General features: G+C 43.4%; 1 protein-coding gene across 3 annotated transcripts in view; it reads right to left on the bottom strand.

Moving 5' to 3' along the window:
* The window catches only part of arhgap24 (Rho GTPase activating protein 24), a 253,967-nt gene that overhangs the window by 81,142 nt on the left and 148,375 nt on the right, over positions 1–24,450 (bottom strand). The window contains exon 1 of one of the 3 annotated variants that reach the window (XM_071341572.1): positions 21,217–21,697. The exons of the other annotated variants lie outside the window; for them this stretch is intronic. Within the exon in view, the coding sequence (XP_071197673.1) occupies positions 21,217–21,280 (64 nt within the window). The 5' untranslated portion in view covers positions 21,281–21,697. Of the gene's footprint in view, positions 1–21,216; positions 21,698–24,450 lie in introns of those variants that run through there. 3 annotated transcript variants of the gene reach the window in all.

The raw sequence follows: 24,450 nt of genomic DNA, 5'->3' as shown, positions 1-24,450 counted from the left end.
GGATACCGGCTGCCAAATACAGTACAGTTAGTCTGGATACCGGCTGCTAAATACAGTACAGTTAGTCTGGATACCGGCTGCTAAATACAGTACAGTTAGTCTGGATACCGGCTGCCAAATACAGTACAGTTAGTCTGGATACCGGCTGCTAAATACAGTACAGTTAGTCTGGATACCGGATACTAAATACAGTACAGTTAGTCTGGATACCAGCTGCTAAATACAGTACAGTTAGTATGGATACCGGCTAAAAAATACAGTACAGTTAGTCTGGATAATGGCTGCCAAATACAGTACAGTTAGTCTGGATACCGGCTGCCAAATACAGTACAGTTAGTCTGGATACCGGCTGCAAAATACAGTACAGTTAGTCTGGATACCGGCTGCTAAATACAGTACAGTTAGTCTGGATACCAGCTGCTAAATACAGTACAGTTAGTCTGGATACCGGCAGCTAAATACAGTACAGTTAGTCTGGATACCGGCTGCTAAATACAGTACAGTTAGTCTGGATACCGGATACTAAATACAGTACAGTTAGTCTGGATACCGGCTGCTAAATACAGTACAGTTAGTCTGGATACCGGCTGCTAAATACAGTACAGTTAGTCTGGATACCGGCTGCTAAATACAGTACAGTTAGTCTGGATACCGGCTGCTAAATACAGTACAGTTAGTCTGGATACCAGCTGCTAAATACAGTACAGTTAGTCTGGATACCGGCTGCCAAATACAGTACAGTTAGTCTGGATACCGGCTGCAAAATACAGTACAGTTAGTCTGGATACCGGCTGCAAAATACAGTACAGTTAGTCTGGATACCAGCTGCTAAATACAGTACAGTTAGTCTGGATACCGGCTACTAAATACAGTACAGTTAGTCTGGATACTGGCTGCTAAATACAGTACAGTTAGTCTGGATACCGGCTGCTAAATACAGTGCAGTTAGTCTGGATACCGGCTGCTAAATACAGTACAGTTAGTCTGGATACCGGCTGCTAAATACAGTACAGTTAGTCTGGATACCGGCTGCCAAATACAGTACAGTTAGTCTGGATACCGGCTGCAAAATACAGTACAGTTAGTCTGGATACCGGCTGCAAAATACAGTACAGTTAGTCTGGATACCAGCTGCTAAATACAGTACAGTTAGTCTGGATACCGGCTACTAAATACAGTACAGTTAGTCTGGATACTGGCTGCTAAATACAGTACAGTTAGTCTGGATACCGGCTGCTAAATACAGTGCAGTTTGTCTGGTTACCGGCTGCTAAATACAGTACAGTTAGTCTGGATACCGGCTGCTAAATACAGTACAGTTAGTCTGGATACCGGCTGCTAAATACAGTACGGTTAGTCTGGATACCGGCTGCTAAATACAGTACAGTTAGTCTGGATACCGGCTGCTAAATACAGTACAGTTAGTCTGGATACTGACTGCCAAATACAGTACAGTTAGTCTGGATACCGGCTGCCAGATACAGTACAGTTAGTCTGGAAACCGGCTGCCAGATACAGTACAGTTAGACTTTATACCAGCTGCTAAATACAGTACAGTTAGTCTGGATAATGGTTGCAAAATACAGTACAGTTAGTCTGGATAATGGTTGCAAAATACAGTACAGTTAGTCTGGATACCAGCTGCTAAATACAGTACAGTTAGTCTGGATACCAGCTGCAAAATACAGTACAGTTAGTCTGGATACCAGCTGCAACATACAGTACAGTTAGTCTGGATAATGGCTGCCAAATACAGTACAGTTAGTCTGGATAATGGCTGCCAAATACAGTACAGTTAGCCTGGATACCGGCTGCCAAATACAGTACAGTTAGTCTGGATAATGGCTGCCAAATACAGTACAGTTAGTCTGGATACCAGCTGCTAAATACAGTACAGTTAGTCTGGATACCGGCTGCAAAATACAGTACAGTTAGTCTGGATAATGGCTGCCAAATACAGTACAGTTAGTCTGGATACCGGCTGCCAAATACAGTACAGTTAGTCTGGATACCAGCTGCTAAATACAGTACAGTTAGTCTGGATACCGGCTACTAAATACAGTACAGTTAGTCTGGATACCAGCTGCCAAATACAGTACAGTTAGTCTGGATACCGGCTGCCAAATACAGTACAGTTAGTCTGGATACCGGCTGCTAAATACAGTACAGTTAGTCTGGATACCGGCTGCTAAATACAGTACAGTTAGTCTGGATACCGGCTGCCAAATACAGTACAGTTAGTCTGGATACCGGCTGCTAAATACAGTACAGTTAGTCTGGATACCGGATACTAAATACAGTACAGTTAGTCTGGATACCAGCTGCTAAATACAGTACAGTTAGTATGGATACCGGCTAAAAAATACAGTACAGTTAGTCTGGATAATGGCTGCCAAATACAGTACAGTTAGTCTGGATACCGGCTGCCAAATACAGTACAGTTAGTCTGGATACCGGCTGCCAAATACAGTACAGTTAGTCTGGATACCAGCTGCTAAATACAGTACAGTTAGTCTGGATACCGGCTACTAAATACAGTACAGTTAGTCTGGATACCAGCTGCCAAATACAGTACAGTTAGTCTGGATACCGGCTGCCAAATACAGTACAGTTAGTCTGGATACCGGCTGCTAAATACAGTACAGTTAGTCTGGATACCGGCTGCTAAATACAGTACAGTTAGTCTGGATACCGGCTGCCAAATACAGTACAGTTAGTCTGGATACCGGCTGCTAAATACAGTACAGTTAGTCTGGATACCGGATACTAAATACAGTACAGTTAGTCTGGATACCAGCTGCTAAATACAGTACAGTTAGTATGGATACCGGCTAAAAAATACAGTACAGTTAGTCTGGATAATGGCTGCCAAATACAGTACAGTTAGTCTGGATACCGGCTGCCAAATACAGTACAGTTAGTCTGGATACCGGCTGCAAAATACAGTACAGTTAGTCTGGATACCGGCTGCTAAATACAGTACAGTTAGTCTGGATACCAGCTGCTAAATACAGTACAGTTAGTCTGGATACCGGCTGCCAAATACAGTACAGTTAGTCTGGATACCGGCTGCAAAATACAGTACAGTTAGTCTGGATACCGGCTGCAAAATACAGTACAGTTAGTCTGGATACCAGCTGCTAAATACAGTACAGTTAGTCTGGATACCGGCTACTAAATACAGTACAGTTAGTCTGGATACTGGCTGCCAGATACAGTACAGTTAGTCTGGATACTGGCTGCTAAATACAGTACAGTTAGTCTGGATACCGGCTGCTAAATACAGTGCAGTTAGTCTGGATACCGGCTGCTAAATACAGTACAGTTAGTCTGGATACCGGCTGCTAAATACAGTACAGTTAGTCTGGATACCGGCTGCTAAATACAGTACGGTTAGTCTGGATACCGGCTGCTAAATACAGTACAGTTAGTCTGGATACCGGCTGCTAAATACAGTACAGTTAGTCTGGATACTGACTGCCAAATACAGTACAGTTAGTCTGGATACCGGCTGCCAGATACAGTACAGTTAGTCTGGAAACCGGCTGCCAGATACAGTACAGTTAGACTTTATACCAGCTGCTAAATACAGTACAGTTAGTCTGGATACTGGCTGTCAGATACAGTACAGTTAGTCTGGATACCGGCTGCAAAATACAGTACAGTTAGTCTGGATACCGGCTGCCAAATACAGTACAGTTAGTCTGGATACCGGCTGCTAAATACAGTACAGTTAGTCTGGATAATGGCTGCAAAATACAGTACAGTTAGTCTGGATACCAGCTGCAAAATACAGTACAGTTAGTCTGGATACCAGCTGCAACATACAGTACAGTTAGTCTGGATAATGGCTGCCAAATACAGTACAGTTAGTCTGGATACCAGCTGCTAAATACAGTACAGTTAGTCTGGATACCGGCTGCAAAATACAGTACAGTTAGTCTGGATAATGGCTGCCAAATACAGTACAGTTAGCCTGGATACCGGCTGCCAAATACAGTACAGTTAGTCTGGATAATGGCTGCCAAATACAGTACAGTTAGTCTGGATACCGGCTGCCAAATACAGTACAGTTAGTCTGGATACCAGCTGCTAAATACAGTACAGTTAGTCTGGATACCGGCTACTAAATACAGTACAGTTAGTCTGGAAACCAGCTGCCAAATACAGTACAGTTAGTCTGGATACCGGCTGCCAAATACAGTACAGTTAGTCTGGATACCGGCTGCTAAATACAGTACAGTTAGTCTGGATACCGGCTGCTAAATACAGTACAGTTAGTCTGGATACCGGCTGCCAAATACAGTACAGTTAGTCTGGATACCGGCTGCTAAATACAGTACAGTTAGTCTGGATACCGGATACTAAATACAGTACAGTTAGTCTGGATACCAGCTGCTAAATACAGTACAGTTAGTATGGATACCGGCTAAAAAATACAGTACAGTTAGTCTGGATAATGGCTGCCAAATACAGTACAGTTAGTCTGGATACCGGCTGCCAAATACAGTACAGTTAGTCTGGATACCGGCTGCAAAATACAGTACAGTTAGTCTGGATACCGGCTGCTAAATACAGTACAGTTAGTCTGGATACCAGCTGCTAAATACAGTACAGTTAGTCTGGATACCGGCTGCCAAATACAGTACAGTTAGTCTGGATACCGGCTGCAAAATACAGTACAGTTAGTCTGGATACCGGCTGCAAAATACAGTACAGTTAGTCTGGATACCAGCTGCTAAATACAGTACAGTTAGTCTGGATACCGGCTACTAAATACAGTACAGTTAGTCTGGATACCGGCTCCCAGATACAGTACAGTTAGTCTGGATACTGGCTGCTAAATACAGTACAGTTAGTCTGGATACCGGCTGCTAAATACAGTGCAGTTAGTCTGGATACCGGCTGCTAAATACAGTACAGTTAGTCTGGATACCGGCTGCTAAATACAGTACAGTTAGTCTGGATACCGGCTGCTAAATACAGTACGGTTAGTCTGGATACCGGCTGCTAAATACAGTACGGTTAGTCTGGATACCGGCTGCTAAATACAGTACAGTTAGTCTGGATACTGACTGCCAAATACAGTACAGTTAGTCTGGATACCGGCTGCCAGATACAGTACAGTTAGTCTGGAAACCGGCTGCCAGATACAGTACAGTTAGACTTTATACCAGCTGCTAAATACAGTACAGTTAGTCTGGATACTGGCTGTCAGATACAGTACAGTTAGTCTGGATACCGGCTGCAAAATACAGTACAGTTAGTCTGGATACCGGCTGCCAAATACAGTACAGTTAGTCTGGATACCGGCTGCTAAATACAGTACAGTTAGTCTGGATAATGGCTGCAAAATACAGTACAGTTAGTCTGGATACCAGCTGCAAAATACAGTACAGTTAGTCTGGATACCAGCTGCAACATACAGTACAGTTAGTCTGGATAATGGCTGCCAAATACAGTACAGTTAGTCTGGATACCAGCTGCTAAATACAGTACAGTTAGTCTGGATACCGGCTGCAAAATACAGTACAGTTAGTCTGGATAATGGCTGCCAAATACAGTACAGTTAGTCTGGATACCAGCTGCTAAATACAGTACAGTTAGTCTGGATACCGGCTGCAAAATACAGTACAGTTAGTCTGGATAATGGCTGCCAAATACAGTACAGTTAGTCTGGATACCAGCTGCTAAATACAGTACAGTTAGTCTGGATACCGGCTGCAAAATACAGTACAGTTAGTCTGGATAATGGCTGCCAAATACAGTACAGTTAGCCTGGATACCGGCTGCCAAATACAGTACAGTTAGTCTGGATAATGGCTGCCAAATACAGTACAGTTAGTCTGGATACCAGCTGCTAAATACAGTACAGTTAGTCTGGATACCGGCTGCAAAATACAGTACAGTTAGTCTGGATAATGGCTGCCAAATACAGTACAGTTAGTCTGGATACCGGCTGCCAAATACAGTACAGTTAGTCTGGATACCAGCTGCTAAATACAGTACAGTTAGTCTGGATACCGGCTACTAAATACAGTACAGTTAGTCTGGATACCAGCTGCCAAATACAGTACAGTTAGTCTGGATACCGGCTGCCAAATACAGTACAGTTAGTCTGGATACCGGCTGCTAAATACAGTACAGTTAGTCTGGATACCGGCTGCTAAATACAGTACAGTTAGTCTGGATACCGGCTGCCAAATACAGTACAGTTAGTCTGGATACCGGCTGCTAAATACAGTACAGTTAGTCTGGATACCGGATACTAAATACAGTACAGTTAGTCTGGATACCAGCTGCTAAATACAGTACAGTTAGTATGGATACCGGCTGCAAAATACAGTACAGTTAGTCTGGATAATGGCTGCCAAATACAGTACAGTTAGTCTGGATACCGGCTGCCAAATACAGTACAGTTAGTCTGGATACCGGCTGCAAAATACAGTACAGTTAGTCTGGATACCGGCTGCTAAATACAGTACAGTTAGTCTGGATACCGGCTACTAAATACAGTACAGTTAGTCTGGATACCAGCTGCCAAATACAGTACAGTTAGTCTGGATACCGGATGCCAAATATAGTACAGTTAGTCTGGATACCGGCTGCTCAATACAGTACAGTTAGTCTGGATACCGGCTGCTAAATACAGTACAGTTAGTCTGGATACCGGCTGCCAAATACAGTACAGTTAGTCTGGATACCGGCTGCTAAATACAGTACAGTTAGTCTGGATACCGGATACTAAATACAGTACAGTTAGTCTGGATACCGGTTGCCAAATACAGTACAGTTAGTCTGGATACCGTTTGCCAAATACAGTACAGTTAGTCTGGATACCGTTTGCCAAATACAGTACAGTTAGTCTGGATACCAGCTGCCAAATACAGTACAGTTAGTCTGGATACCGTTTGCCAAATACAGTACAGTTAGTCTGGATACCAGCTGCTAAATACAGTACAGTTAGTCTGGATACCGGCTGCCAAATACAGTACAGTTAGTCTGGATACCGGCTGCTATATACAGTACAGTTAGTCTGGATACCACCTGCTAAATACAGTACAGTTAGTCTGGATACCGGCTGCCAAATACAGTACAGTTAGTCTGGAAACCGGCTGCTATATACAGTACAGTTAGTCTGGATACCAGCTGCTAAATACAGTACAGTTAGTCTGGATACCGTTTGCCAAATACAGTACAGTTAGTCTGGATACCAGCTGCTAAATACAGTACAGTTAGTCTGGATACCGGCTGCCAAATACAGTACAGTTAGTCTGGATACCGGCTGCTATATACAGTACAGTTAGTCTAGATACCGGCTGCTAAATACAGTACAGTTAGTCTGGATACCAGCTGCTAAATACAGTACAGTTAGTCTGGATACCGGCAGCTAAATACAGTACAGTTAGTCTGGATACCGGCTGCTAAATACAGTACAGTTAGTCTGGATACCGGATACTAAATACAGTACAGTTAGTCTGGATACCGGCTGCTAAATACAGTACAGTTAGTCTGGATACCGGTTGCCAAATACAGTACAGTTAGTCTGGATACCGGCTGCTAAATACAGTACAGTTAGTCTGGATACCGGCTACTAAATACAGTACAGTTAGTCTGGATACCGGTTGCCAAATACAGTACAGTTAGTCTGGATACCGTTTGCCAAATACAGTACAGTTAGTCTGGATACCGTTTGCCAAATACAGTACAGTTAGTCTGGATACCAGCTGCCAAATACAGTACAGTTAGTCTGGATACCGTTTGCCAAATACAGTACAGTTAGTCTGGATACCAGCTGCTAAATACAGTACAGTTAGTCTGGATACCGGCTGCCAAATACAGTACAGTTAGTCTGGATACCGGCTGCTATATACAGTACAGTTAGTCTGGATACCACCTGCTAAATACAGTACAGTTAGTCTGGATACCGGCTGCCAAATACAGTACAGTTAGTCTGGAAACCGGCTGCTATATACAGTACAGTTAGTCTGGATACCAGCTGCTAAATACAGTACAGTTAGTCTGGATACCGTTTGCCAAATACAGTACAGTTAGTCTGGATACCAGCTGCTAAATACAGTACAGTTAGTCTGGATACCGGCTGCCAAATACAGTACAGTTAGTCTGGATACCGGCTGCTATATACAGTACAGTTAGTCTGGATACCGGCTGCTAAATACAGTACAGTTAGTCTGGATACCAGCTGCTAAATACAGTACAGTTAGTCTGGATACCGGCAGCTAAATACAGTACAGTTAGTCTGGATACCGGCTGCTAAATACAGTACAGTTAGTCTGGATACCGGCAGCTAAATACAGTACAGTTAGTCTGGATACCGGCTGCTAAATACAGTACAGTTAGTCTGGATACCGGATACTAAATACAGTACAGTTAGTCTGGATACCGGCTGCTAAATACAGTACAGTTAGTCTGGATACCGGCTGCTAAATACAGTACAGTTAGTCTGGATACCGGCAGCTAAATACAGTACAGTTAGTCTGGATACCGGCTGCTAAATACAGTACAGTTAGTCTGGATACCGGATACTAAATACAGTACAGTTAGTCTGGATACCGGCTGCTAAATACGGTACAGTTAGTCTGGATACCGGATACTAAATACAGTACAGTTAGTCTGGATACCGGCTGCTAAATACAGTACAGTTAGTATGGATACCGGATACTAAATACAGTACAGTTAGTCTGGATACCGGCTGCTAAATACAGTACAGTTAGTCTGGATACCGGATTCTAAATACAGTACAGTTAGTCTGGATACCGGCTGCTAAATACAGTACAGTTAGTCTGGATACCGGATACTAAATACAGTACAGTTAGTCTGGATACCGGATACTAAATACAGTACAGTTAGTCTGGATACCGGCTGCTAAATACAGTACAGTTAGTCTGGATACCGGCTGCTAAATACAGTACAGTTAGTCTGGATACCGGATACTAAATACAGTACAGTTAGTCTGGATACCGGATACTAAATACAGTACAGTTAGTCTGGATACCGGCTGCTAAATACAGTACAGTTAGTCTGGATACCGGATACTAAATACAGTACAGTTAGTCTGGATACCGGCTGCTAAATACAGTACAGTTAGTCTGGATACCGGCTGCCAAATACAGTACAGTTAGTCTGGATACCGGGTGCTAAATACAGTACAGTTAGTCTGGATACCGGCTGCTAAATACAGTACAGTTAGTCTGGATACCGGCTGCTAAATACAGTACAGTTAGTCTGGATACCGGCTGCTAAATACAGTACAGTTAGTCTGGATACCGGCTGCTAAATACAGTACAGTTGGTCTGGATACCGGCTGCCAAATACAGTACAGTTAGTCTGGATACCGGCTGCCAAATACAGTACAGTTAGTCTGGATACCGGGTGCTAAATACAGTACAGTTAGTCTGGATACCGGCTGCTAAATACAGTACAGTTAGTCTGGATACCGGATACTAAATACAGTACAGTTAGTCTGGATACCGGCTGCTAAATACAGTACAGTTAGTCTGGATACCGGATACTAAATACAGTACAGTTAGTCTGGATACCGGATACTAAATACAGTACAGTTAGTCTGGATACCGGCTGCTAAATACAGTACAGTTAGTCTGGATACCGGCTGCTAAATACAGTACAGTTAGTCTGGATACCGGATACTAAATACAGTACAGTTAGTCTGGATACCGGATGCTAAATACAGTACAGTTAGTCTGGATACCGGCTGCTAAATACAGTACAGTTAGTCTGGATACCGGATACTAAATACAGTACAGTTAGTCTGGATACCGGATACTAAATACAGTACAGTTAGTCTGGATACCGGCTGCTAAATACAGTACAGTTAGTCTGGATACCGGCTGCTAAATACAGTACAGTTAGTCTGGATACCGGCTGCTAAATACAGTACAGTTGGTCTGGATACCGGCTGCTAAATACAGTACAGTTAGTCTGGATACCGGCTGCTAAATACAGTACAGTTAGTCTGGATACCGGCTGCCAAATACAGTACAGTTAGTCTGGATACCGGGTGCTAAATACAGTACAGTTAGTCTGGATACCGGCTGCTAAATACAGTACAGTTAGTCTGGATACCGGCTGCTAAATACAGTACAGTTAGTCTGGATACCGGATACTAAATACAGTACAGTTAGTCTGGATACCGGATACTAAATACAGTACAGTTAGTCTGGATACCGGCTGCTAAATACAGTACAGTTAGTCTGGATACCGGATACTAAATACAGTACAGTTAGTCTGGATACCGGATACTAAATACAGTACAGTTAGTCTGGATACCGGCTGCTAAATACAGTACAGTTAGTCTGGATACCGGCTGCTAAATACAGTACAGTTAGTCTGGATACCGGCTGCTAAATACAGTACAGTTGGTCTGGATACCGGCTGCTAAATACAGTACAGTTAGTCTGGATACCGGCTGCTAAATACAGTACAGTTAGTCTGGATACCGGCTGCCAAATACAGTACAGTTAGTCTGGATACCGGGTGCTAAATACAGTACAGTTAGTCTGGATACCGGCTGCTAAATACAGTACAGTTAGTCTGGATACCGGCTGCTAAATACAGTACAGTTAGTCTGGATACCGGCTGCTAAATACAGTACAGTTAGTCTGGATACCGGCTGCTAAATACAGTACAGTTGGTCTGGATACCGGCTGCCAAATACAGTACAGTTAGTCTGGATACCGGCTGCCAAATACAGTACAGTTAGTCTGGATACCGGGTGCTAAATACAGTACAGTTAGTCTGGATACCGGCTGCTAAATACAGTACAGTTAGTCTGGATACCAGCTGCTAAATACAGTACAGTTAGTCTGGATACCGGCAGCTAAATACAGTACAGTTAGTCTGGATACCGGCTGCTAAATACAGTACAGTTAGTCTGGATACCGGCTGCTAAATACAGTACAGTTAGTCTGGATACCGGCTGCTAAATACAGTACAGTTAGTCTGGATACCGGCAGCTAAATACAGTACAGTTAGTCTGGATACCGGCTGCTAAATACAGTACAGTTAGTCTGGATACCGGATACTAAATACAGTACAGTTAGTCTGGATACCGGCTGCTAAATACAGTACAGTTAGTCTGGATACCGGATACTAAATACAGTACAGTTAGTCTGGATACCGGATACTAAATACAGTACAGTTAGTCTGGATACCGGCTGCTAAATACAGTACAGTTAGTCTGGATACCGGCTGCTAAATACAGTACAGTTAGTCTGGATACCGGATACTAAATACAGTACAGTTAGTCTGGATACCGGATACTAAATACAGTACAGTTAGTCTGGATACCGGCTGCTAAATACAGTACAGTTAGTCTGGATACCGGATACTAAATACAGTACAGTTAGTCTGGATACCGGATACTAAATACAGTACAGTTAGTCTGGATACCGGCTGCTAAATACAGTACAGTTAGTCTGGATACCGGCTGCTAAATACAGTACAGTTAGTCTGGATACCGGCTGCTAAATACAGTACAGTTGGTCTGGATACCGGCTGCTAAATACAGTACAGTTAGTCTGGATACCGGCTGCTAAATACAGTACAGTTAGTCTGGATACCGGCTGCCAAATACAGTACAGTTAGTCTGGATACCGGGTGCTAAATACAGTACAGTTAGTCTGGATACCGGCTGCTAAATACAGTACAGTTAGTCTGGATACCGGCTGCTAAATACAGTACAGTTAGTCTGGATACCGGCTGCCAAATACAGTACAGTTAGTCTGGATACCGGCTGCCAAATACAGTACAGTTAGTCTGGATACCGGCTGCTAAATACAGTACAGTTAGTCTGGATACCGGCTGCTAAATACAGTACAGTTAGTCTGGATACCAGCTGCCAAATACAGTACAGTTAGTCTGGATACCGGCTGCTAAATACAGTACAGTTAGTCTGGATACCGGCTGCTAAATACAGTACAGTTAGTCTGGATACCGGCTGCCAAATACAGTACAGTTAGTCTGGATACCGGCTGCTAAATACAGTACAGTTAGTCTGGATACCGGCTGCTAAATACAGTACAGTTAGTCTGGATACCGGCTGCTAAATACAGTACAGTTAGTCTGGATACCAGCTGCCAAATACAGTACAGTTAGTCTGGATACTGGCTGCTAAATACAGTACAGTTAGTCTGGATACCGGCTGCTAAATACAGTACAGTTAGTCTGGATACCGGCTGCTAAATAGCCTCCATGTCTTGATGTCTAAAAAAACTGCAGCAATAATAATATTGATTCTTTCTGCTCAATTCAGTTGTTGTAACAAAGACTCCAGAATAAAAATGAAAAGGCGCCCCATGGTCATTAGTCTGTCCTCTAACGCCCTAATCTGGTGCAGAGAGAGAGTCAATAATAGTGACATCGTGTTTACTGTGGCAGCTGAAAAGACAAGGAGCAGCTCCGAAGCAATGTGAATGAAAAACAAACTGGTTTGAATATGCAACGCCACGGTCCACAGATGCAGTACTATTAGTACTTGCTGCGTTCCCAATGACACCCTATTCCATGCACTGTGTACTACCCTTTTCCAGAGACCTACAGGCCCTGCTAAAAAGTGGTGCACTATATAGGGAATAGGGTGCCATTTGTTACACATACATTGTACTGAAGAGTTGAGTTGACACAGGACCAAACCCTTGTCTTGACTGGGACATAGCTTGATGGCTGTTTGTTTTTGTCTACAGAGGGAGAGGGGGAGCAGTTCTCCTGTGTAATAAAGAATGGAACTGGCTGTTTACAGTAAACTCTGTACTGGGTGATTCCTCATGAAATAAAGACCAAAGAATACCATGATTTTGGGGTGATTTTCATGACATTTAATTCATAGAATGTTCCTTTGGAGGAAAGATTGTTGACATTTATTTGGCATTGGTATCTAAAAGCAGAATTGAGAATTAATTGATCAAATATGGCGTATTTTTGGCATTTTGGCCTCACCCAGGCCTCCTTTAACCTCTACAGAATCGGTGGGTTTAAACTCTTGTTAATCTAACTGCACTGTAGCTATTACAGTGAAAGAATACCATGCTACTGTTTGAGGAGAGTGCACAGTTATGAACTTCAAAAGTTATTAATAAACCAATTAGGCTCATTTGGGCAGTCTTGATACAACATTTTGAACAGAAATACAATGGTTCATTGGATCAGTCTAAAACTTTGCACATACACTGCTGCCATCGAGTGGCCAACATCTAAATTGTGCCTGGGCTGGAATAATACATTATGGACTTTCTCTTGCATTTCAAAGATGATGGTACAAAAAAAATATATGTTTTTTTCTTTGTATTATCTTTTACCAGATCTAATGTGTTATATTCTCCTACATTCATTTCAGATTTCCACAAGCTTCAAAGTGTTTCCTTTCAAATGGTATCAAGAATATGCATATCCTTGCTTCAGGAGCTGAGCTACAGGCAGTTAGATTTGGGTATGTCATTTTAGGCGAAAATTGAAAAAAAGGGTTCAATCCTTAAAAGACTCCATAATGTTTCATCTGTAAGTGTTACAGAAAAAACATTGGTGTCATATGAAGCTTTACCACTTGCTCTGTAATATGAGTAGTATTTTGATTTCAATAACAATTATCTTACATTCATTTCTGATTATTGGAAAATATAAACATAAATATTGAAAATATACAATCTTTAATTAGGCACATTTTTTAATTTATTGTTGAACATAATATATTCTACAGACATATCATATAAGTTCCAGAGTGGGATCTCTGCTACTTTTAGAGATATTATCCAATCTTTAAGCATTACCAACAGAGTGAATGTGAAAATAGATTCAAAATGGTTGCCCTCTGCTGATGATTGGCAGGATGTGCAATGATACAAGTAAAGGAGAGGTGTGATTGGTTAACTTGCCTTGTCTCTGTATAAAATGGGCCATATTTAAAAACTAGCAGAGATCTCACTGTAAAATATTGATATGGCCGTAGAGTATATTATGTTCAACAATATATTTAAAAAATATCCTAATCGAAAATTGTGCATTTTCAATATTCATGTTTATAATTTTAAATTTCCATCAACTAATGTAAGAAAATTGTTATTGAAATCAAAATACCACAAATTTTTCATAGCAAATGGTAAAGCTTCATATTACACACATTTTAGCTCTGTAGCACTTACAGATTAAACGTAATGGAGTCTTAAAGGAGCCTTGGGTAAGGCCAAAAAGTAATAAATATACCAATTTTGGTTAATTATTTCTCAATTCTGCTTTTAGATACAAATGTCAAATATATACTGTATGTCAGCAATCTTTACTCCAAAGGACCATTCTATGGATTAAATGTCGTAAAAAAAAAAAAAAAATGGACAAATTTAGTTTTTTTGTCCTGGTTATGTGAGGAATCAGTCTGAAGCCAGTCTGTCAGACCAAGAGAAGGGTTTCTCACTGCCTGGTTAGTACATTTACTGCTGTTATTGGATATAGAACAATGGATGTGCCTGCGGGATCCAAACAAGTGAAAACTTACTAGATGAATGTGATGTGCATGACTGATGTTATAGCTTGCTATGGCCAGCTCGACAGGGACATCGAGTCACAATTTCAATAACTGTAAAGCACATGGAGTATTTTGAGAATCCTGTATCACTCGTAGATACTTTACATGTATGCCATTATCTAAAGAGCGATACTATGAATAAATGTTAAACAGGTCTGCTATGCCGTTAAGCATGACACATAGCCTCCAATGTTCTGTACGGCTGTCATAGACAGATTCTAGAACTGATGGAACACAGCGGGGCAGTAACACAGGTTCTAAACTACATGAATAAAATAGCTAGTGGATGGAGGAACACTTAGCCAGGCTTAGAGTTGTAATGAATACTCAGGGAGAAAAAGGTGTAGATTCACGCGCAAGGCGCGGCAGGTGTTTATTTCGCAGAAGGCAGGAATCGTGGTCACGGTCAGGCAATGGTCATACACAGGTAGGCAAACAGGCAGGTGAATCAAAACTAGGACTGAAGGCTATAACTGGTTCTCACAAACGAGCTAGGAAAAGGCTTAGTGGAGTCAAAACGAACAATACCTCACAAAGGCACAAACAGAATGAACTGAACTAAATAAAGAGCTGATGAGACCAGGTGAGTAACTAACACAGGTGAAATCAATGAACAAAAATGAAAGACAGGACTACGTTCCAGAACACAAAGAAACAGGGCTACGTTCAAGAACACAAAGAAACAGAACACAAGGTTGACTAAGAAAATAAATACAAAACCTTACACGAGTGTGTCCCAGAATATCCATAGGGGGAGCAGTGGGGGGGGTTGAATGAAACAATAAAACAAATTAGAATCTATATACATACTGTACATATTTACAACTGGAAGTGTAATAGATGTTCATGGGGGTGGAGGAAGGGATAGAATGTCCATAGTGGGAGCAGTAGGACGGGGGGAGTAACCGGGTGGTAGCTGGCTAGTGATAGTGACTAAAGTTCAGGGCAGGGTACTAGGCGGAGGCCGGCTAGTGGTGACTATTTGACAGTCTAATGACCTTGAGATAGAAACTGTTTTTCAGTCTCTCGGTCCCAGCTTTGATGCATCTGTATTGACCTCACCTTCAGGATGGTAGCGGGGTGAACAGGCCATGGCTCAGGTGGCTGAGGTCCTTAATGATCTTCTTGGCCATCGTGAGACACCTGGTGTTGTATGTGTGCTGGAGGGCAGGCAGTGTGCGCCAAATGGTGAAATCGGCTGAGCTTATCACCCTCTGTAGAGCCTTGCGGTGGAGCCTTGCGGTGGAGTTGCCGAACCAGGCTGTGATGCAGTATGCTCAGTATGCTCTCGATGGTGCTCCTGTAAAATACTCTGGGGACCCTCGTGACAGGCCGAATTTCTTCAGCCTCCTGAGGTTGAAGAGTCAGTGTTGTGCATTCTTCACTACGATGTCCGTGTGGTTTGACCATTTCAGCTCCTCGGGGATGTGTACGGCAAAGGAATTTGCCGTTTTTGACCATCTCCACAGCGGCACATTGATGAGGATGAGGGGGGGGGGGTGCCCAACCTGGATCCTACTGAAGTCCACAATCAGCTCCTTTGTTTTGTTGAGGGAGAAGTTGTTTACCCGGCACCACGCCGTCAGAGTGCCTACCTCCTCTCTGTAGACCGTCTCGTCATTGTTGGTAATCAGGCCTACTACTGTGGTGTCGTCAGCAAACTTGACGATGGAGTTGGAACTGTATGAGGCCACGCAGTCGTGGGTATACAGGAAGTACAGGAGGGGACTGAGGACGCCCATCAGGAAGTCCAGGACCCAGTTGCATAGGGAGGAGTTCAGTCCCAGGGCTGTCAGCTTTGTGGTGAGCTTAGAAGGCACTATGGTAATGAAGGCCGAGCTGTAGTCAGTGAACAGCATCCTCCCATATGGATTCCTTTTGTCCAGGTAGGTGAGGGCAATGTGCAGTGCAATGGGGAATGCGTCTTCCGTGGATCTGTCGGGGCGGTAGACGAATTGGAGAGGGTCGAGTGTGTCGGAGAGGGAGGAGGTGATATGGTCTTCGACTAGCCTCTCGAAGCACTTCATGATGACAGAAGAGAGTGCTACTGGTTGGTAGTCATTCAGTTCAGTTACTTTCCCTTTCTTGGGCACAAGGATGATAATTGACATCTTGAAGCAGGTGGGTATAGCAGCCTGAGCTAGAGATTTGATTGGTTGAAAATGTCACAGAACACAACAGCTAGCTGGTCTGTACATGATCTGAGGGCGCGGCTTGGGATTCCGTCTGATCCGGAAGCCCTGCAAGGTTTAACACGCTTCAATGACTTGCATATGTCCTCCTTGGAGACTGTAAGCATGGAGCCCTCGTTGTCCTCATTGGTTTCACATCATCTATGCATTTTTTATGAATCCGGTGACTGAGTCGGCCATTCTTTTGATGTTATTCCCGTCTTGGATCATGGATTCTGATTGGTCAGAATCTTTGAGAGCATTTTTGGCGTCGGCTTGGGGAGGGATATACACAGCCGTGGCGATAATCCTTGAGAACTCTCTCGGAAGGTAATAAGGACGACATTTGATGACCAAGTGTTCCAATATGAGACAGCAGAAACTCGTAACTTCCTGTACGTTTCCCCCCGTCGTACCATGTGTTGTTGGTCATAAGAGCAGAGCCCACCACCTTTGCTCTTGCCAGAGAGAGCCCATTCCTATCCACTAGATGAACTGTAAAACCCGCTGGTTGTATATAATCCGTTTGGATGTCAGAGGAAAGCCAAGTCTCAGAAAAACAGAGTATGTTGCAAAATCATATTTCCCTCTGGAAGGAGATCCTCAAGTTTATTTACTAATGTTTGAACATTGGCAAATAGTATGCTCGGTAACGGAGGACGGGTTGTCCGGCATTTCAATCTCACTAAGACCCCTCCACGTCTGCCTCTCCGTTGGCGTCTTCCTTTCCTTCGCTCCGGTAGGACTCCCAGGCTACCCAACGCCTCACCGAAGAGGCTAGACCACTGCACCTCCGTCTCCGGGAATTTGGATAGGTCGAGTGGACAGTGAGTACCCAGGGGTGCATATTCCAATAGTTCTACCCAGTTGTATGAAGTAATGTTCCAAAATAAACTGGGAACGAAAATGAAGAAAAACACTAGAAAAAAAACACTAGAAAAAGTAGAAACCAGCAAAGTTTTGTATGAGCTCGATGGCAAAGTTACCATGTTTGTCGACGCCATCTTGGACAAAGCCCTCGATTAGATCAATTCAATCAGTGATTGATATAGAGGGGGACCATTGTCTCCTGACCCATCAAATCAAGGTAAATGTCAATCAAGGACCACTGTAAAGGGCCAGATGATGTGCTTGACTGGAACACACATCCTGGCAGAAAGCAATCAAACCTGAGATGTGAGAGATGCCAAGCTGCACCCAAAGTGAGATATCATTCTGGGTACAAATGTGGTGAAATGTCAAGAAGACAACGGTCCAGCTTCCTTCCATTGCTTCACTAAAACACACATCCCTGAACAGAGAGAGAGAGAGAGAGAGAGAGAATGTGAGAGAGAGCGAGAGAGAGAGGCAGAAAGAGAGAGAGATAAACGCTAAGCAGAACCCACGGTGAGATATTCAGGATATTCTATACAACTCTTGCTCTCCAGCTGCTAATGCTGGGCTGGCTGGCGTCTTTGTCTCCAGGGAGACCGTCGTGGCGTCGTCCCATGAAGAGTCCTGTCGTGCTGAGGTATGCCGCCAGAGATGACTACAGTGCCTTCCCCTTGCCACCGGTTACCTGTAGCGACAGCTGTGACCACTCTGAATTCACCACGCTTCAGGCTCCAGACAAAGGAGGAGTCAGTGAAACCCTCATCACCTCCGCATAAAACCTATTCAGCACCGTCTCATAGTACCTCGAGAAAATATCTCTCTGTGCCTTATTTTGTGCAGGTACACTGTCTCAGTGTGACCATAGACAAAATATATGGTATTGTGTCAAATATTGTCTCTCTCTCTCTGTTTTAGAAGCAACAAACACTTTGTATAATGTAACTATAAGATATTCAGAGTTGAATTGAGACTTGAGTAAGATATCCAAGCTATCAAGTCTATGCCATTGCATATGCCATCATCTAGAATCATTAGTGACTGATAGGTATACTGACATAGAGCTCCAGTTACTTCTGCATTATGACACAGTAAGTACATTATTTGAAGAAACTCCACCTCTGCAGCGACAGCAACATGAACCTGTCAGTCAGTCAGAGTAGGTCTACGTCTCTGGTCCTCAATCACAGGTCAACACCTCCAGGCTTGCTCCATCTGGCCATGATGACAGGGATATGAAAGGGGCAGTACCACGGACACCATAGAAATAGAATGACAGAATCACATGTATATTTAAAATAATTATATTTATGCGAGACACTAAAGGAACAGGAACTGGTACTCAAGGCAATCCAGTGCCAGCCAGAGAGCAACTCTAGCAGATGTGGATCACTCTGGATAAGAGCATCTGCCCCATAATGCTTTGCTCCCTTGTGTGTATGTGTTGTGTTGGTCAGACTGGCTGGCCCTCAATAGGACCCTCAGCCTTAACAGTAGTCCCATGAGCGGCTATGTGTTACAGTCAGTGTACTAAATTAGTGATCTAATATCTAACGCTAACGGCGCCCTAACAGGTGGTCGACAACAAAGGTCTGCTCTGTACTGTAATTGGCACTGCGTTAACTGCAAATACCTGGGGTCTTGAGACATGCAGTGCACAGGTCCTATTCTTGGTCCACTTGTACCTAAGACTTCAGTAACAAACCAATCATTCTTATGTGAAACATTTGACATTGTTTTGAGACATTATCAATCAACATGAAAAGTAGCAGAGAGATTCCCCAAAGGAAAAAAAAGGCTGTGGGAAAAACAGGCTACTTCTAAATGAGCCCATCTTTTTGTCTGGCTCTGATCCGAGAGCCAAGTAGACATAGGAAGCAGCAGCTGCTGGGCGGAAAACAGTTCAGACACATAGCAGCTCAGCATTGTTTGGTCTGAATGACTTAAACATGCCACACTTCCTCCTGTTAGGTCCTAGGGACATAGCTACAGTTATATTTATGAAATAAAAATCAAATCAAATCACACACACAAGATGTATCAATAAAGTGAGTGTGTGTGTGTGTGTGTGTTTTTGTCTATGGGTGTGTGTGTGTGTGTGTGTGTGTGTGTGTGTGTGTGTGTGTGTGTGTGTGTGTGTGTGTGTGTGTGTGTGTGTGTGTGTGTGTGTGTGTGTGTGTGTGTGTGTGTGTGTGTGTGTGTAACTCTTTCATTGGGCAAAGCGGAGCCCTGTGTATGACATGCAGGGACAAGTTGAGATTCAATATAATGTCTAATGATAGTCTGGGAACGTCTCAGTTCACCCACATAAATACCTGTCCTGTTCACAGAGCTGCACAGAAAGTCACACAGAGCTGCACAGGAAGTTACCCAGAGCTGCACAGGAAGTCACACAGAGCTGCACAGGAAGTCACCCCGAGGTCACAGGATAGGTAAACTTGGTAACATAGTGAGACAGATATTTCAACGGATGTATAAATGTGATGCATGGTGTTTCCACTCACTACCAAATAGGGTAGTGAAAGGAAGCCCACTGGCTGGCAGTGGGAGAAGACGGAGCGAGATGGATTTTGGCCAACATTCTTCACATTTTCTCATCAATTAAACATTTGATCTCAATACAGTGTTCTGTTCCCAAAACTAAAATCTGTTATGAACAGAGTTGACAAAGTTTTGTAGACTTGACCCTTTGCAAAAGGGTTGCCCGGCATCTCAACCCCTCCACGTCTGCCTCTCCATCGGCGTCTTCCTTTCTTTCTCTCCGGTACGATTCCCAGGCTACCCGGTGCCTCACCGAAGAGGCTAGACCAACATCCTCTTCTTCACTCCAAAATGCTCCAACATCCTCTTCTATAAACAGCCTCTTTAAATAATTTAACAGAGCTTTGTTTGGCCATTTTACTTGTTTTTGCTCGCCAAGTTTGCGAGTGAATCTTAGCTAGCTAGATAACAGTGAGTAGCTTACACAGCGTAGCTTAGCCTACACTGTGTCCTGGAGGTGTTGACCTGTGATTGAGGGCCAGAGACGTAGACCTACTCTGACTGACTGACAGGTTCATGTTGCTGTCGCTGCAGAGGTGGAGTTTCTTCAAGTAATGTACTTACTGTGTCACAATGCAGCGGTAACTGGAACTCTATGTCAGGGCTCCCGAGTGCTAGAGGCGTCACCACAGACCCTGGTTCGATCCCGGGCTGTATCACAACCGGCCATGATCGGGAGTCCCATAGGGCGGCGCACAATTGGCCCAGTGTCGTCCGGGTTAGGGTTTGGCTGGGATAGGCCATCATTGTAAGTAAGAATTTGTTCTTAACTGACTAGCCTAGTTAAATAAAGGTTACGATTTTTTTATTAAAAGACATTCTACACAAAATGTAGGTTGTATTGCAACAAAATAGGAAAAATGCCAAGGGGTGTGAATACTTTTGCAAGGCACTGTACATAGGTCTATCTACAAAGTAAACTATATTCAAGACGGAATATTGCAGAGACTCTCAAGTACAAATCACACTCACATTCTACTATATGAGTCTGTGTGGCAAGCACAAAAATCCCCAATTAAAATGTACAGCCACTGACTGGCCTTAAAAAGCCAAACAAACACACATAAGTGGTGTTATTACCTGAGTGAGGAGAAGATGGTAAATCTGATCCATACTGATGAATCACCTGTTGGACCACCTCCATGCCTCCACGTGTCACTCTCTGATTTTTCCCAGAGAAGAGGCCTTTAAGCTGAACAACATGTCCTGGTTGACTGGGTGCTCCTGGAGACTATAACCCTCTCACCCTGGATCTCAGCTACTTCTGGCCTGGCCCCTCTGCTACGGTCAGTGAGCACAGCTGAGAGAGGCAGGGGGGTTGGGATTGGAACGGTGGTGGAAGTTAAGGGGGGATACACCCTCTCCTCTCCACCATGCAGTCCTCAGAGAACAATAGGGTACTAGATCACAACCACTCTTTACAGAGTCTTTACAAGCCACCCTTTAACTGGGCTGGGTTTAACCTGCCCAGGGGCTGTTAGGCAGGCTCCCATGAACAAACAGAGAATCCCATTCAGAGTAATGCTACATTATTTACAGTAATGATACATTATTTACAGTAATGATACATTATTTATATTACAACACACAATGCCAGCAGCATACCACCCTGCATACCACTGTTGGCTTGCTTCTGAAGCTAAGCAGGGTCGGTCCTGGTCAGTCCCTGGATGGGAGACCAGATGCTGCTGGAAGTGGTGTTGGAGGGCCAGTAGGAGGCACTCTTTCCTCTGGTCTGAAAAAATATCCCAATGCCCCAGGGCAGTGATTGGGGACACTGCCCTGTGTAGGGTGCCGTCTTTCGGATGGGACGTTAAACGGGTGTCCTGACTCTCTGAGGTCATTAAAAGATCCCATGGCACTTATCGTAAGAGTAGGGGTGTTAACCCCGGTGTCCTGGCTAAATTCCCAATCTGGCCCTCAAACCATCATGGTCACCTAATAATCCCCAGTTTATAATTGGCTCATTCATCCCCATCCTCTCCCCTGTAACTATTCCCCAGGTCGTTGCTGCAAATGAGAACGTGTTCTCAGTCAACTTACCTGGTAAAATAACGGTAAAAAAATATTTAAAAAAAATGCCAACAGTAAGGTATAACCAAGGATAGGGTATCTAGCTATCCACCAGAGGGAATGAACAAAGCAGAAATAGGCCCACACCTATGGATTTCTACAAGTACAGCAAGTCATATGAGTCATATACTGTATTTCCAGGAAGTCATTTATTTCCTAGCTGAGTGTTTAATGAACTAACCAGCTGGATGCGACTCAAGCTGTACCCATACATACACAGGACGGAGGAAATGAGGTGAAGAGAAAATAGGGAAGCTGAGAGAAAGAGCTACTGGACTAATTAAGAGAACAGAGAGAGGAAGAGAGAGAGAGAGAGGGAGGGAGATAGGGAGGGGGGAGAGAGAGAGATAGAGGGAGAGAGATAGAGAGAGAGAGCGAGAGAGAGATAGATAGAGAGAGAGAGGAGGGAGAGAGAGAGGAGGGAGAGAGAGAGGGTTGGAGAGAGAGGGTTGGAGATAGAGAGAGAGAGAGGAAGAGAGAGAGAGGAAGAGAGAGCGAGAGAGAGAGAGGAGAGAGAGAGAGAGAGAGAGAGAGAGAGAGAGAGAGAGAGATGGATGGATGGATGGAGATAGAGGGAGGGAGAGCGAGTGAGAGAGAGAGGAAGAGCGAGAGAGAGAGAGAGAGGAGGGAGAGAGAGAGAGTAGATGCCTGTGTGTCCGCTGACTGAGGTAAAACATTGTGTCTGTGAATGTTTAGAACATTGTTCTGACGTTCCTTCTCCTCCACGGTCCCTGTGACAGCTAGGCTCCTGGTGACAGCTATAGGATTCCCACACACTCTCTCAACCATAAGAACATCCATCCAGGTAAACACTGCTGTGTTTGTCTTCCAGTATTCACTCAGTTTAGTTTACACACCATGCTTCAACATATACATTTTACAGCACTTCAAATAGACTCAGATCCCTCAACTGGTAACAACTTTCAGCCATGTTTGGATTAAACATCTCAAAAGAATGTGTGATTTATGAATGAAAAATCCTGAAAAGAGAAAAGCAAATTGGAAATGAAAGTATTGTCTAAGCTAAGATAATTACTCAACAAGTTGCTAGATCGTGCAGATAGATCTGTAGCTAAATATCCTTAAATTCTTATAAGTTCATCTCTGATATAGATCTCCCACAAATTCCTGTAATTCAAGGTTGAATTAAAGGTTTACAATACATTTTTTTTAAAGTTATTTAACCTTTATTTAACTAGGCAAGTCAGTTAAGAGTCATAGTTGCTCTCGCCGTAACCTGCGCGACCCGATATTTACACGCTGAGCGTGAGGAGCACGGGCAACTACAGGAGATCTGCCGGTCGGATTTCTTCACTTTGACATCCTAATTTAACTTCTTTGTGATAGGGGGCAGCATTTTCACTTTTGGATGAATAGCGTGCCCATAGTGAACTGCCTCCTACTCTGTCCCAGATGCTAATATATGCATATTATTATTACTATTGGATATGAAACACTCTGAAGTTTCTAAAACTGTTTGAATGATGTCTGTGAATATAACAAAACTCATATGGCAGGCAAAAACCTGAGAAAAAATCCAAACCGGAAGTGAGAATTCTGAGGCTGGTCGATGTTCAACTCATCGCCTATTCAATTCCCTATAAGATATGGATCTGTTTGTACTTCCTACCCCTTCCACTAGATATCAACAGTCTGTAGAATGTGGAATGAAGCCTCTACTGTGAAGTTGCGCCGGATGGGAGGTGTTTCAGCCATTGGTCTGGCAGAATGCCAGTTCCTGGTCATGCGCATTCCAAACGATATCGTCTTGCTTTCCATTACTTCTAGAGACACAAAGGAATTCTCCGATTGGAACGTTATTGGATAGTTATGATAACAACATCCTGAAGATTGATTCTCTACTTAGTTTGACCAGTTTATTCGACCTGTAATATAACTTTTTAAAGTTTTCGTCCGAGTTCGCCTGCATCTGCGCGAGCGTTTGGACATGTGCACTAAACGTGCTAGCAAAAGTAGCTACTTAGACATAAGTAATGGACATTATCGAGCAAAACAACGATTTATTGTGGAAGTAGGATTCCTGGGAGTGCATTCTGATGAAGATCATCAAAGGTAAGGGAATATTTATGATGCAATTTCGTATTTCTGTTGACTCCAACATGGCGGAGAAATGTTGTTATATCTGAGCGCCGTCTCAGATTATTGCATGGTGTGCTTTTTCCGTAAAGTTTTTTAAAATCTGACACAGCGGTTGCATTAAGAACAAGTGTATCTTTAATT

The sequence above is a fragment of the Salvelinus alpinus genome, chromosome 1 (assembly GCF_045679555.1).
Source record: "Salvelinus alpinus chromosome 1, SLU_Salpinus.1, whole genome shotgun sequence".
Classification (NCBI taxonomy): Eukaryota; Metazoa; Chordata; class Actinopteri; order Salmoniformes; family Salmonidae; genus Salvelinus; species Salvelinus alpinus.
Note: the sequence above shows the minus strand (reverse complement) of the source record. Positions and strands in the feature narration are given on the sequence as shown.